We start from the raw sequence: 15,899 nt of genomic DNA, 5'->3' as shown, positions 1-15,899 counted from the left end.
AAAGATGAGATCAATGATTTTCATTTTCTGAATCCCCAAAAGTTTTAATATATAATTATCGAAGAAAAATTATTTTGTGTAGATTTAAAGAGTAATTTTATTAGGTTCCACTTCTGTTGTAGAGCTCCATATGATGGGAGTCTAGGACATGGAGAACAGCTCATCCAAATCGAGGCCTGAACTATTTTCCATCTGTTGAAATTAATGAATGGAAAATTGTTAAGTTTGCAAATGGGAGCGCTGTCTTCTACTCCCAAACTCCCAAAATGCAAGATTATCCTATGGTACCTAACAACAAGTCCTTAAACTGGTTTAACCACCTCTACTTTCCAGTGGTGTTTCAAGGGTCACTGTATTTGGAAGACTTCAGATCAGTTATACAGTCAGGATGGAAGCTGGAGTTCTTGGACAAAGTTTGGATCGTGCTCAAGAACCTGTGGTGGAGGAGTGCGCTTCCGTAGCAGACAGTGCAGTAATCCCGCGTAAGTTCATATTAGTTGGCACATGATTGCTATTCAGAACATTCAGAAAATAGCATCAAGTGATTATTACATCAACTGTAACGCATGTTTTTGTTTGATACTCTTTAGTAATAGATAGCATGGCACATTCATACTCAGCATGTCTACTAAGAATCGTTTCCTTTTACAATGGAAGACACTTTATTAACAAAGAAAGACAAAGACAATTAAGTGTCTTATCACATCTTTCAGTACCGTCTCAAATCACTTCATTTGCAATGATGTAGTTTGCAATTTAGCGATGGCAGTAGCCATTTTGCGCAGCAAGATTCCACAAACAGCAATAAGATGACTAATTTGTTTTTGGTGAAGCTGACAGAGGAAGGAATGTTGGTTGGGAGAACTCCCTGCTCTTCTTTAAATAGTGGATCTTAACATCCATTGCACCGCAGTAAGACAGAGCCTTAGTTTACTGCCTTGACCAAAGGACATAGAAACATAGAAAATAGGTGCAGGAGTAGGCCATTCGGCCCTTCGAGCCTACACCACCATTCAATATGATCATGGCTGATCATGCATTTCAGTACCTCATTCCTGCTTTCTCTCCATACCCCTTGATCCCTTTAGCCATAAGGGCCACAGAGGACAGCTCCTCTGACAATGTAGCACTTCAGAATTGTACTAACGTGTCGGGCTAGATTATGCGCCCAAGTTTTGAAGCAGTGCATGAACCTTCTGACTCAAAGGAAAGAGTACTACCAACTGGGGGCAATTTGATTAGAAGTGAATGCAAGCAAACAATAGCCCTGTGCCCTAATAATAGGTAGGATCTATCATAAAATAAATAACAAAAGAACATTTTTACACTATAATTGCATATATTACAATATAAAGGATTGCTTCAATTGTAGATACAATTTTAGATGTCTCTAGCATAAGCTAAAATTCTGTCTTAATTTACCAAAGATTATTTTATTTTATATTCTTTCCCAGCATAAATAACTCATTTTTATTGTGTAATTAAAGAGTAAGAAAATAAAATGCAACCAAACCCAATCATTTGTTGTCTTCCTCCCTCCCCATCAAAGCCAACTTTCTCGTCAACAATCCCTTCCTGTATTCTGCCATTGAAGCACCTATAGGTTTACTAACACTTTTAATGCATATGGATAAAATATATGGGTATAAATATAGTGTGTTCTTGCAGCTCTCCTCCATAGCCACCCCTTGCCGCATCAAATGGTTTGGAAAAAAACAGAAAATGCTGGAAATACTCAGCAGGTCAGGCAGCATCTGTGGAGAGAGAAACAGAGTTAATGTTTCGTCAGAAAATGGTTTGGTAGCTAAGAGCTATCACTCAGAGTTGGGATGTAACCATAGTCTCAGATTCTGAACCAGCAGTATAGTACATAATAACAGGAAACCTTTCTAAATTATCAAGACAGCAAACATACATTTCTTTGTAAACAGATTGCAGAATGAGGTAAAGGTGTGTATCCTGTCACTGATTGCCTTTAACCTCTCTACAGCCCTGCCTATGGTGGCCGAGACTGCCTTGGTCCCTCTTCTGAGTACAAAGTCTGCAATTCTGATGATTGTTCAGGGCATTATGAAGATTTTCGAGCTCAACAGTGTCAACAAAGAAACTCCTATTATCTTTATCAGAATATCAAGCATACCTGGCTCCCTTATGAGCACCAAGATGGTAAGTTTGACCTTGAGACTGTGTTTGTGTTCTGTTTTCACATTTGACAAGCAAAACAAGAGAAATATAACACACTACAGTTATTGTACTCTGCATAATTAATAGTTTATGTGAGGTTCATGAAAGGGGGGATTTTCGTCTTTGCCTACTGGTGGGGAGCTTCACCAACCAGAAGCATATTTTGCAAATTCAGAAGCACTTTGCACACAATGGGCCCAGGTTTCGAGCCGCGCCTAGAACGGCGCAGTCCCAACCTGGACGCCCGTTTTTCACGCCACAAAGTGCGCCTAAAAAAAACCTCCGTATTCTCCACCTCCCTGCAGGTCCTCTGGCCCTCGGCGCGGCGCGGCGCAGCAGGAGCTGTAGGGGGCGGAGCCAGGTCCCTGCACTGAAAACAGTGCCGGGACCTCTGCACATGCGCGCTACAATGGGCACGCAAGTGCAGTAGCTCCAGGCGCCCGAAACTGTGTTTGGAGGGGCCGAAACACGCAGCCCCTAGCCCTAGCCGAATGGCCTCACTGGGGCTGCGTGAATAAGGCTCCTCCCATGGCCAGCTCCTGCTTCCTCTCGACCCGACTCGACTCCTGCTTCCCGCCCCCCGCCTCCAGACCGGACCCGACCTGACTCCCGCTCCCCCCCGCCCCCGGACCCGACCCGACTCCCGCTCTCCCCCCCCCCCCGCCCCCGGATCGGACCCGACTCCCGCTTCCCCCCTCCCCCCGAACCGAACTGCCCTCCCTCCCACCACCCCCCCGACACGACCCAACGCCACCTACCTGTAAATCTGGTGCTGGGGACGGGCCCTGCCCGAAGTCTCAGGCCCAGCCCGTTAAGCCTCCCTCCCCCTTCTCCTTTCCCCCCCCTTCTCCTTTCCCCCCCAATCTCCTTTCCCCCCCATCTCCTTTCCCCCCCATCTCCTTTCCCCCCCATCTCCTTTCCCCCCCATCTCCTTTCCCCCCCCCATCTCCTTTCCCCCCCCATCTCCTTCCCCCCCATCACCTTCCCCCCATCTCCTTTCCCCCCCCATCTCCTTTCCCCCCCCATCTCCTTTCCCCCCCATCTCCTTTCCCCCCCATCTCCTTTGCCCCCCATCTCCTTTCCCCCCCATCTCCTTTCCCCCCCCATCTCCTTTCCCCCCCCCATCTCCTTTCCCCCCCCCATCTCCTTTCCCCCCCCATCTCCTTTCCCCCCCATCTCTTTTCCCCCCCATCTCCTTTCCCCCCCATCTCCTTTCCCCCCCCATCTCCTTTCTCCCCCCCATCTCCTTTCTCCCCCATCTCCTTTCCCCCCCATCTCCTTTTCCCCCCCATCTCCTTTCCCCCCCATCTCCTTTCCCCCCATCTCCTTTCCCCCCATCTCCTTTCCCCCCCATCTCCTTTCCCCCCCATCTCCTTTCCCCCCCATCTCCTTTCCCCCCCATCTCCTTTCCCCCCCATCTCCTTTCCCCCCCATCTCCTTTCCCCCCCATCTCCTTTCCCCCCCATCTCCTTTCCCCCCCATCTCCTTTCCCCCCCATCTCCTTTCCCCCCCATCTCCTTTCCCCCCATCTCCTTTCCCCCCATCTCCTTTGCCCCCCATCTCCTTCCCCCCCCCATCTCCTTCCCCCCCCCCATCTCCTTTCCCCCCCATCTCCTTTCCCCCATCTCCTTTCCCCCATCTCCTTTCCCCCATCTCCTTTCCCCCATCTCCTTTCCCCCATCTCCTTTCCCCCATCTCCTTTCCCCCATCTCCTTTCCCCCATCTCCTTTCCCCCCCATCTCCTTTCCCCCCAGATCTCCTCCCCCCATCTCCTTTCTTCCCTTCTCCCCTTCTCCCCCCTCCCCCTTCTCCCCCTTCCCTCCCTCTGCTCCCCCCTCTCTCCCTCTACCCCCGTCCTCCCCCTCCCCTCGCTGTCAGAAACACAGACACTGACAGACAGAGAATGAGACACACACACAGACAGACAGAGAGATAGAGACACTGACAGAGACACACTGGCGGGGGGGCATCCCAGCACGCTGTTGGAGGGCTCCCGGTGCTGCAGTCGGTAAGTAGAAAATGTTTTATTTATTGATTTTTTTAAAAAAAATATTTTTTATTAATTTTTTTTTGATTGATTTATTGGTTGATTTATTGATGTATTTATCATTTATTATTGATGATGGCTCTTTATTTGTAAAACTGAAGTGTTTAATGTTTGTAAACTTCCCTTTAAACCCCTCCTCCCCCATTCCCTACGCCTGATTTGTAACCTACGCCTGATTTTCTAAAGTGTAGACAAGGTTTTTTCGAGCGTACAAAAATCTTCACTTACTTCATTCTAAGTTAGTTTGGAGTAAGTTTTCACTGACGAAACTTTGAAAACAGGCATAAGTGGCCGGACATGCCCCCTTTTGAAAAAAAATTCTGTTCCAAAGTGAAACTGTTCTAACTGACTAGAACTGGAGCAAACTAAATGACGAGAATTCCGATTTCTAAGATACTCCGTTCTACACCAGTTGCTCCTAAAAATCAGGAGCAAATCATGTGGAAACTTGGGGCCAAGGTTCCTACAGTAATTTAAATGGTCAGAAAATCAAACACAGCATGCGCCCAAATTTCGTGTATGTGCAACCAACAGCCAAAATTCTAAAATTTCTCCTGTAATATATCCTCTAGGTGTTAGCTTGCACAACCCTCTGGACAGTATCATTGCCAACATAGTTTCAAATTATTTTCTTCAAAGATTAAACAAAAGGGAAGTATATTGTTTACAATGAAAGATGCCTGGGAGTGACTTAAGGCTAAAACCAAACCTTGGCAATTCAGATGTTTCTAATCACGTTATGCTTTGTTATCAGAGCTTCTAATATTACCCATTAGTCTGTATAACCTTCTATTTTGCTTTTCTTTTCCATCAACAAATGATAGAGGCTCAAAAATGTGAACTAATTTGCCAGTCCAAGGAAACGGGAGATGTAGTGTTCATGAATCAAGTTGTACATGATGGTACACGCTGCAGTTACAAAGATCCCTTCAGTGTGTGTGCTCGAGGAGAATGTGTGGTAGGTGTTTATCAATTGGTGTTGTGTCTGATCTCTGCGCTCCTCTAATTCTGGCCTCTTGTGCAACCCCTATTTCAATTGCCCCAAAGCTCTGGAATTCCCTCCCTAAATCTTTCTCCTACTTTAAGATGCTCCCTAAAACATATCTCTTTGATCAAGTTTTAGGTCACCTGTCCTAATGACCTGGATTTGTAATCAGCAGCGAAGCGACAGCGATCGCAGCTGACCTCGAAGAAAGCTTCCTGTAGCACTGCCAAACGGTAATCCCTAGCGTAGAGCAGCATTGATGTCATCAAGCTGTCTAAACATTGAAAGATTCTCACAGATAGCAAACCAGGAAATAAAAAGCACCAATTATCAATTCACTTTTTAACATTTTTACAAAGAGCAAAATAAAGGATTGGGACATACACGTGGGGTTAAAGTTGAAGCTGAAATTTCACAAACCTTAAAAGATTTTTTTTATTATTTAAAAAAATCTAGTAATTTTATCACAATGAAGAAATTTGACACTCCAAAAATATAAAATTTGTTTTTCAGGGCCAAAACGGTTGTTCAGCAGTCAATACACCGTTTAAACCCCATTTACACCTATTCCAACGAGGCTTAACTTTTTATAGGGTGTTTAAAATCAATATTAGATTGGAAAAGCTTACATTTTCATCAATTAAACTGATTTCACTGATTGCCACCAATGGGGAGTTCCACAGCGTAGGCTGTGGCAGAGCAGGGAATAACTGACAGCAACTTCAGGATTTCCGTGTTTATCTGTGCATGCGCTAAACCTGAAGTTAGTCAGTTTCAGAGGGGTAATGATGTTTCGCCATCATTACCACCACCAAATCTGGGCTATTATCTCTGTGCCACGGATAACGGTCCTCTGAAACGCCTTGGGACGTTTTACTATGTTAAAGGTAATATATAAATGCAAGTTGTTGTCGTCATTTACTTAATGAGACAAGGATTGTTCCTTGTGACTTCTTTTGATTTTCTAAACCCTTGGTTGTAGAGTTTTTAATTCTGACCGTTTTGTCAAGGGATGAAAATTATGACAGTATTGAATTATTTTCCTTTTGAAGCTTGTGGGCTGTGACAAGGAAGTTGGTTCTTTTAAGCAAGAAGATAAATGTGGTGTCTGTGGTGGTGACAATGCACATTGTCGAACTGTTAAAGGAACCATTGCCAAGACTCCCAAACGAACAGGTGAGTTAAAGCCCCATCTGTCAAGTCTTGCTCGGCATTCTGGTTTAATGTAACCTATTGGAATATACGTACTCACAAAAATAAACATACCTCCACTTATTTAAATATGTTTATATCTGAGTCACTAGTTAACACATATTTCAGTCCTATTGTTTCCAGCACTGCTTAAAGCTTATACCAAACGTATTGAATTCAGATATATCAGGAAATTGAGAGCAGTATGTCCACTACTTGCAGATTTTAAATGGCTAAGCCTTACTTATCGCTGATCAGTAATTCTCCCCAGTAGCACCATAAACTCATTAACTTAGACTGCCCCCTTGCTATAACTCTGTGTTCATCTATGAAAATTTTACCCTGAGCGATGATTGAAATGTTACTTATGGGCTAAAAGACATGAATTGCTTCACTTATCTTCAGGTGTACACTGTTTTCCAGGTGTACACTGTTTTCCCTGTGTACCTTCAAAAACAGTTGCAAGTACTTTAGATTCAACCAGAGCTAGCAAACAATAGTGCTGCAGCACACCCAGGTGGTTAGCTGAGATCATCAATGAAAAGTGGTTTCTGGGCTGTAGTGTGAAGTAGAGAAATGCCAACTGCTCGATTCAGTACAATATGTTCCTCAACATCAAATTAGTTACCTTGACTCAAAACAGATATCATAACGCAACATCTCTAATTTTGCATTTATACAGTACACTTAGCATAGTAGCCATCTCAAGGTGCTTCACTGAGGAAAAAATGGATGGTGAGCAGTAGTAGAAGTAGTACAGGAGATCAGAGGAATAGTCAAAAAAATTGGTTTTGAGGAGACTTTTGAAGATGAGGAAAGAAGTAGTAAGGTGGAGGGATTTAGGGAGAGTTCCACAGTTGAGACAGTCAAAAGCTGTGCCACCAATGGGAAAGGGGAAGGTTTACACGAGGTCAGTGTTGGAAGTGCAGGATTGTAGGCGCAGGAGGAGGCCATTCAGCCCCTCGAGCCTCCTCCCCATTCAATGAAATCATATCTGATCGTTACCTCAATTCCATTTACCTGCCTTTGCTCCATATTCCTGATATCCTTATCTAACAAAAATCTATCAATCTCAGCCTTGAAAATTTCAATTGACCCAGCATCAGCAGTCTGTTAAGGGAGCGAGTTCCAGATTTTCATTACCCTTTGTGTGAAAAGATGCTTCCTGATTTCACTCTTAAATGACCTAACTCTAATTTTAAGATTATGCTCTCTTACTCTGGTTTCTCCCACCAGAGGAGATAGTTTCTCTGTATCTACTCTATCGAATTCCTTTATCATTGTAAATACCTCGATTAGATCACATCTTAACCTTTTAAATACAAGGGAATTCAAACCAACTTTATGCAAACTGCCTTCATAATTAAATCTTTAAAGCCCTGGTATTATTCTGGTGAATCTGCGCTGTACCCCTTCCAAGTCCAATATATTTTTCCTGAGGTTCGGTATCCAAAACTGAATGCAGTACTCCGATTGCGGTCTTACCAAGGCTCTGTACAACTGAAGCATAACTTCCTCCCCTTTGTATTCCAACCCTCTTAAGTTAAAGACCAACATTCCACTAGCCATTTTCATTACTTTTTCTACTCGTGCACTAGTTTATAGTAATTTGTGTACATGGACCCCCAAGTCCCTTTGCTCCTCTACAGCTCCTTGTCTCTCACCATTAAGAAAATATTCTGATTTGTCTTTCTTGGATCCAAAGTGAATGACCTCGCACTTCCCCATATTGACCACCAACTGCTGTAGTTTTGCCCACTCTCAGTCTGTCTATGCCCCTGTGTAACTTCCTGCTCCGATCTACACAATTTACTGCGCCTTCAGATCCGAGCCTTTGACCTCTTTTACTCTTCCTTCTCCCATTTTTCCTCTCTTTCCCTCCTTGGTCAATATCTAATGTGTTATAAGACTGTTGTGAAGTGCCTTGGGGCATTTTACTACGTTCAAGGCGCTATATAAATAAAAGTTATTATTCTGCAAATTTGGTTATGGAACTTTCTATTCACTTATCCAAGCTGTTATCTCAAGATGGCTTCTGGACAGGCAGCTCCCTAGGGAGCTCTTTACAGTGCACCTCTATCTTTGGCCATTCGCTGCCATCCTTTGCCTTTTCTCCTCCAATCTCCTCTCTTCCACTGTTTAAGTTCCCCTGGCTCAAATATTGGGTGCATTTTAGCCTTAACTACAAGTTAAGTGCTAGTATTAATTGCCATCTGCTCATCTGTCGCGCATGCCCTGTGCTTTGTTTTCCTATGAGCACTGGATAATTTCTCAAATTTGACTTCCAAATTTGTGGATGTCACTGGGCATCAAGACTACGCTTCTGCACTGGACTACATATGTTAGCCATGTTACTTGATACTGTTAATGGTTCTCTCTCCTCAGGTACTGTCACCCTCTCCTTCAAATCTGCTATCATCATTCTCTCCTCAAAAAAAAACAGCCCTTGACTCCTCCACCCTTGCAAACTACTGCCCCAACTCCAACCTCTCTTTCCTCTTCAAAGTTCTTGAATATGTTGACGCCTCCCAAATTCATGTCCATCTTTCCAGGAAATCCATGTTTGAATCCCTCCAATCAGGTTTCCCCCCCGACCAATACCGAAACGCCTCTTATCAAAGTCACAAATGACATCCTATGTGACTGTGACAAAGGTAAACTAACCCTCCTCATCCTTCTCCACTTGTCTGCAGGCGGTTGACCACTCCATCCCCCTCCAGCACTTCTCCACCATTGTCTAACCGGGTGGTGCTGCACTCGCCTGGTTCCATTCTTCTCTACCCAATCGTAGCCAGAGAATCACCAGCAATGGCCTCTCTTCCCGCTCCCGCACCGTTACCTCTGGTGTCCCCCAGGGATCTATCCTTGGCCCCTTCTTGTTTCTCATCTGCATGCTGCCCCTCGGCGACATCATCCAAAAACGCCAGTTTCCACATGTACGCTGATGACACCCAGCTCTACGTCATTACCATTTCTCTCGATCCCTCCACTGTATCTTAATTGTCAGACTGCTTGTCCGACATCCAGTACTAGATGAGCAGAAATTTCCTCCAACTAAATATTGAGTAGACCGAAGCCATTGTCTTCGATCCCCACCACAAACTCCGTTCCCTAGCCACCGATTCCATCCTTCTCCCTAGCACCCGTCTTAGGCTGAACCAGACTGTTCGCAACCTTGGTGTCATATTTGACCCTTAAATGAGCTTCTGACCACATATCTGCAGCATAACTAAGACCGCTATTTCCATCTTGTAACATCGCCTCAGCTCATTTGCTGCTGAATCACTTGTCCATGCCTTTGTTACCTCCAGACTTGACTACTCCAATGCACTCCTGGATGGTTTCCCACATTCTATCCTATGTAAACTTGAAGCCATCCAAATCTCTGCTGCCCATATCATAATTCACAGCAAGTCCTGTTCACCCATCACCACTGTGCTCGCTGACCTACATTGGCTCCCGGTTAAGCAATGCCTCAATTTTAAAATTTTCAACCCCTCCATGGCCTCACCCCTCCCAATCGCTTTAATCTCCTCCAGCCCCACAACCCCCCCTCTCCCCCCCCCCCCCCCCCCCCCCCCGAGATAATCTGCGCTCCTCTAATTCTGGCCTCGTGAGCATCCCTGATTTTAATCGGTCAACCATTGGTGATCGTGCCTTCAGCTGCTGGAGCTCTAAACTGGAATTCCCATCCTAACTCCCTTTCCTCCTTTAAGACGCTGCTTAAAACCTACCTCTTTGACCAAGCTTTTGGTCATCTGCCCATATATCACCTTATGTGGCTCATGTCAAAATATATTTTGACAACACCTCTGAAGGAAGCGCTTTGGGATATTTTATCAATAAAGATGATATATAAATACAAGTTGTTCTTGTTCTGGTGAAAAGCTGAGCCGCAGAACTGATCCCTGGGGAACACCACCAGTCACGTACTGCCAATTAGAAAACAAAGTGAAAGGCATGAACTGGGCAAGAGGAGGTTGCAGAGATGAGGTTTTACTGATAAATGAGAAATTTGAATTCATGTATTGGAGATTTTAGAGCTAATGGAAGTTGGAAAGGGTAGAATAATGGTCGAGTAGGACCTAGTGTGGAATAGGAGGTGGTGGAGTTTTGAAGAAGGTGGAATGGCACTCAAGAAGATAATGAAGAGAATGTTGGAGAAGTTAAACCAGGAGGTGATGAAAGTGTGGTTTAGGGTTCAGCCTGGTGGGCTATATTGTGAAGGTAGAAGTGCCTAGTGTCAGTAATGGATAGGTTATGAGGTTTGAAGTTCAGCTCAGCATAAAGCGGAGCATTAAGGTTGTGCACAGGCTCAGGTTGGGAAATCAAACCAGGTAGAGTATGGAACTGGAGGTAAGGGGTGTGTCTGTGCCATGAGCTCAACAGGTCGGCATTGTTAAATTGGGAAAGATTTGACTCATTCACAATACAATGTTGGACAAATAGTCATACAATTGAGGCTGGTGGCAGAGAGGTAGATCTAGCTGTTGTCGGCATACATATGGAGGGATGACCTCTTTCCCGCCCCCCCCCCCGCCCCTCCCGACCTATACAGATGTGATGGAGGGGCAGCACATAGATAAGGAGATGAAATAAATAAGTAAATACTCGTGTCAGTGACCCAGCTCACTTTCCAGTTAATCATTATGGAATGTCAGCATACAGCATGAGATTCTCTATAGTCTCCTGAAGGAAATGCAAGACAAATGAATCTTGCTAAATGGTTATCACAGTGCATTGTTAATAATAATCTCTTTGCGGGGGGAGTCAAAATCTTATATCCCAACAAAAAGAACTCTTATTTTGTCATAAGTGGTTAACTTTAATGAGTTTCACAAAGGATTACTAGATCTGAAATACTCTGGGGGAAAATAGATGTATATCTTTTAAATGGCTTGGCGACAAAAGAGCACGAGTTCTCCGCAGCCCCACTAAAGGCATGCAACATGGGAATGCAAGCTATTCAAAGACCATGATTAGGGCAAGCAATTCAGTGCAGCAGAAATGACTGAAAATCATGGGGTAGTTGTGGAAAAAACACCTACAGTTACAGGGGGTATATTCTTGCTGATGCAGGTGTCCATTGGCTTCTCCACTCACCGGCACTTTATCAACAGCTCAATTTAAAGGGCAGGTGGTCTTATCAGTGCTCTGAACAATAAAGGAAGTTTATATAAGTTACGTGGTTCATGTAAGGCCTGGCCTTTTTAGCCATCAAGCATACAGCTTACACATACTGTTGAGTGTGATTTGAGTACATGCTGACTGCAAGACTAGGAGATGCAATAGCCAGCTGATGTTACAGGCTCAACTTGTGCTTTCTCTAGATCCAGTTGCTTTCTAACCATCAGATATAGAATCCTGACACTGGCTGTTCCTTCTCAGCTCAGTAAGTTTCCTCGGGAAGGGCTTGCTGCTTCTAAACTTTTTCCTCCAGCATATTAATGCATCATTTGTACCTCTCCATTGTTATTTGATGATGCTTGAAACTTAGATACTGAATAACTGCAGAAACAACACGATCATAGTAGGCATCCATGGAGTCTCCAGTCCTAAAAAGGAAACTCATAGCAAGTTTGAAAGGTTTGGGGCATTCAAGGTATTGACTGAGCGAAACAGCCTGCAAGACTAGCTGGCTACTCACTGCAATTTAATTGATACTAACAGTGCTGGTTAGCTGAGAACTTACCATTGTAAGACCAGCTGTATAGTAACCAGGTGGAAACTTCCCTTACAGTTGGGTCAGCAGAATACCAGCCTTGATATTTGAGATTAATATCAGTGGTTTTTAGGGAAGAAACTAACGGTGGAAATTGGTCGCAAGATGTCATGCTGTATCACATCACATCTCCCAGCACAAGCCATCATAACATAAGGGATGGGTGGTGACTCCTGAGGCACTATTCACAGTTTCCTCCTCAACAGGAGCCAGAACAAGCGTAAATCCAAATGGATGTGGTTCTTCCTTATGCTCAAAACAAAACCTCTCTAAGACGTATATTGTGCATTCATCTGTGTTCAGGTAGGCAAAAACTTCTTCAATTTGAAGTTGAATACTATGTCCCTTGGCTCAATTGCAATTGTGAATTCAAAGGTGCACTGGTTACTAAGGTACATGGGACTAGATTTTCTGACCAATTTATAGCAACACCGATTGACAAATCTAGACTGTTTTTTACACCACTTGACACATGCTCAGAGGTACTGGGTCAGACTGAAGATTTGTCATAAAGGAGTATAGGTTGGGCTGGACTAACTTGCACAAGATAAAAGTTCACGGGGTTGGGGGTAATAGCATGGATAGAGGATTGGCTAACTAACAGAAAACAGGAAGGCGGGATAAATGGTTCATTCTCTGGTTGGAAACCAGTAACTAGTGGGGTGCCGCAGTGATCAGTGCTGGGACCCCAACAATTTACAATCTATTAACGACTTGGAAGAAGGGACTGAATGTTACGTAGCCAAGTTTGCTGACGATACAAAGATGGAAGGAAAAGCAATGTGTGAGTAGGTCACAAAAAATCTGCAAAAGGACATAGACATTTAGAACTCAGCAGAGGAGGACAAAGGGTTTGATTAGGGCAGGGAAAATGGAGTACGAGAAGAAGCTTGCAGGGAACATTAAGGCGGATTGCAAAAGTTTCTATAGGTATGTAAAGAGAAAAAGGTTAGTAAAGACAAACGTAGGTCCCCTGCAGTCAGAATCAGGGGAAGTCATAACGGGGAACAAAGAAATGGCAGACCAATTGAACAAGTACTTTGGTTCAGTATTCACTAAGGAGGACACAAACAACCTTCCGGATATAAAAGTGGTCAGAGGGTCTATTAAGGAGGAGGAACTGAGGGAAATCTTTATTAGTCGGGAAATTGTGTTGGGGAAATTGATGGGATTGAAGGCCGATAAATCCCCAGGGCCTGATGGACTGCATCCCAGAGTACTTAAGGAGGTGGCCTTGGAAATAGCGGATGCATTGACAGTCATTTTCCAACATTCCATTGACTCTGGATCAGTTCCTATCGAGTGGAGGGTAGCCAATGTAACCCCACTTTTTAAAAAAGGAGGGAGAGAGAAAGCAGGGAATTATAGACCGGTCAGCCTGACCTCAGTAGTGGGTAAAATGATGGAATCAATTATTAAGGATGTCATAGCAGCGCATTTGGAAAATGGTGACATGATAGGTCCAAGTCAGCATGGATTTGTGAAAGGGAGATCATGCTTGACAAATCTTCTGGAATTTTTTGAGGATGTTTCCAATAAAGTGGACAAAGGAGTACCAGTTGATGTGGTATATTTGGATTTTCAGAAGGCTTTCGACAAGGTCCCACACAGGAGATTAATGTGCAAAGTTAAAGCACATGGGATTGGGGGTAGTGTGCTGACGTGGATTGAGAACTGGTTGTCAGACAGGAAGCAAAGAGTAGGAGTAAATGGATACTTTTCGGAATGGCAGGCAGTGACTAGTGGGGTACCGCAGGGTTCTGTGCTGGGGCCCCAGCTGTTTACATTGTACATTAATGATTTAGACGAGGGGATTAAATGTAGTATCTCCAAATTTGCGGATGACACTAAGTTGGGTGGCAGTGTGAGCTGCGAGGAGGATGCTATGAGGCTATAGAGTGACTTGGATAGGTTAGGTGAGTGGGCAAATGCGTGGCAGATGAAGTATAATGTGGATAAATGTGAGGTTATCCACTTTGGTGGTAAAAACAGAGAGACAGACTATTATCTGAATGGTGACAGATTAGGAAAAGGGAAGGTGCAACGAGACCTGGGTGTCATGGTACATCAGTCATTGAAGTATGGCATGCAGGTACAGCAGGCGGTTAAGAAAGTAAATGGCATGTTGGCCTTCATAGCGAGGGGATTTGAGTACAGGGGCAGGGAGGTGTTGCTACAGTTGTACAGGGCCTTGGTGAGGCCACACCTGGAGTATTGTGTACAGTTTTGGTCTCCTAACCTGAGGAAGGACATTCTTGCTATTGAGGGAGTGCAGCGAAGATTCACCAGACTGATTCCCGGGATGGTGGGACTGACCTATCAAGAAAGACTGGATCAACTGGGCTTGTATTCACTGAAGTTCAGAAGAGTGAGAGGGGACCTCATAGAAACGTTTAAAATTCTGACGGGTTTGGACAGGTTGGATGCAGGAAGAATGTTCCCAATGTTGGGGAAGTCCAGAACCAGGGGTCACAGTCTAAGGATAAGGGGTAAGCCATTTAGGACCGAGATAAGGAGAAACTTCTTCACCCAGAGAGTGGTGAACCTGTGGAATTCTCTACCACAGGAAGTAGTTGAGGCCAATTCACTAAATATATTCAAAAGGGAGTTAGATGAAGTCCTTACTACTCGGGGGATCAAGGGGTATGGCGTGAAAGCAGGAAGTGGGTACTGAAGTTTCATGTTCAGCCATGAACTCATTGAATGGCGGTGCAGGCTAGAAGGGCTGAATGGCCTGCTCCTGCACCTATTTTCTATGTTTCTATGACAGGCTAAGTGAGTGGGCAAAAATTTGGCAGATGGAGTATAATGTTGGAAAGTGTGAGGTCATGCACTTTGGCAGAAAAAATCAAAGAGCAAGTTCTTATTTAAATAGAGAAAGATTGCAAAATGCTGCAGTACAGCGGAACCTGGGGGTACTTGTGCATGAAACACAAAAGGATAGTATGCAGGTACAGCAAGTGATCAGGCAGGCCAATGGAATCTTGGCCTTTATTGCAAAGGAGATAGAGTATAAAAGCAGGGAAGTCTTCAGCTATACAGGGTATTGGTGAGGCCACACCTGGAATACTCCGTCCAGTTTTGGTTTCCATATTTACGAAAGGATATACTTGCTTTGCAGGCAATTCAGAGAAGGTTCACTAGGTTGATTCCGGAGATGAGGGGGTTGACTTATGAGGAAAGGTTGAGTAGGATGGGCCTCATTGGAATTCAGAAGAATGAAAGATGATCTTATCGAAATGTATAAGATTATGAGGGGGCTTGACAAGGTGGATGCAGAGAGGATGTTTCCACTGATGGGGGAGACTAGAACTAGAGGGCATAATCTTAGAGTAAGGGGGCGCTCATTTACAACGGAGATGAGAAATTTCTTTGAGGGTTGTAAATCTGTGGAATTCGCTGGGACATTGAATAAATTTAAGACAGAAATAGACAGTTTCTTAAACGATAAGAAGTTATGGGGAGCGGGCAGGGAAATGGAGCTGAGTCCATGATCAGATCAGCCATGATCTTATTGAATGGTGGAACAGGCTGGAGGGACCATATGGCCTACTCCTGTTCCTATTTCTTATGTTTTTATGTACTTATGATAAAATTCAGGCCATCTTCACGCACTTCTCATTATTTACTCCTCTCGGGAATAAACTTATGCAGTTCAAGAAAACACTGCAACACTATTGGTTCGAATCTATTTCAAACAACAAAGAAAACAAAATGCCCCATTCATTAAAAACATTTTGTGGAATAAACACGTTCTCCCAAGAGGGAAA

At 44.2% G+C, this 15,899-nt stretch overlaps 1 protein-coding gene across 7 annotated transcripts in view; it reads left to right on the top strand.

Annotated features, from left to right (window-relative positions):
- Positions 1–15,899, top strand: part of LOC139234909 (A disintegrin and metalloproteinase with thrombospondin motifs 14) — a 244,455-nt gene that overhangs the window by 194,262 nt on the left and 34,294 nt on the right. For all 7 annotated transcript variants that reach the window (XR_011588361.1, XM_070865779.1, XM_070865778.1 and 4 more), the window contains 4 exons: positions 334–482; positions 1,991–2,166; positions 5,056–5,189; positions 6,269–6,392. Coding sequence is in view for 6 of the 7 variants with exons in the window: in XM_070865779.1 (XP_070721880.1) it covers positions 334–482; positions 1,991–2,166; positions 5,056–5,189; positions 6,269–6,392 (583 nt within the window). In the remaining variant the exon portion in view is untranslated. The remainder of the gene's footprint in view (positions 1–333; positions 483–1,990; positions 2,167–5,055; positions 5,190–6,268; positions 6,393–15,899) is intronic.

Source organism: Pristiophorus japonicus, chromosome 22 (assembly GCF_044704955.1).
Source record: "Pristiophorus japonicus isolate sPriJap1 chromosome 22, sPriJap1.hap1, whole genome shotgun sequence".
NCBI classification, from domain to species: domain Eukaryota; kingdom Metazoa; phylum Chordata; class Chondrichthyes; family Pristiophoridae; genus Pristiophorus; species Pristiophorus japonicus.
The sequence above is the reverse complement of the archived record's forward strand: the minus strand, read 5'-3'. Positions and strand labels throughout refer to the sequence as shown.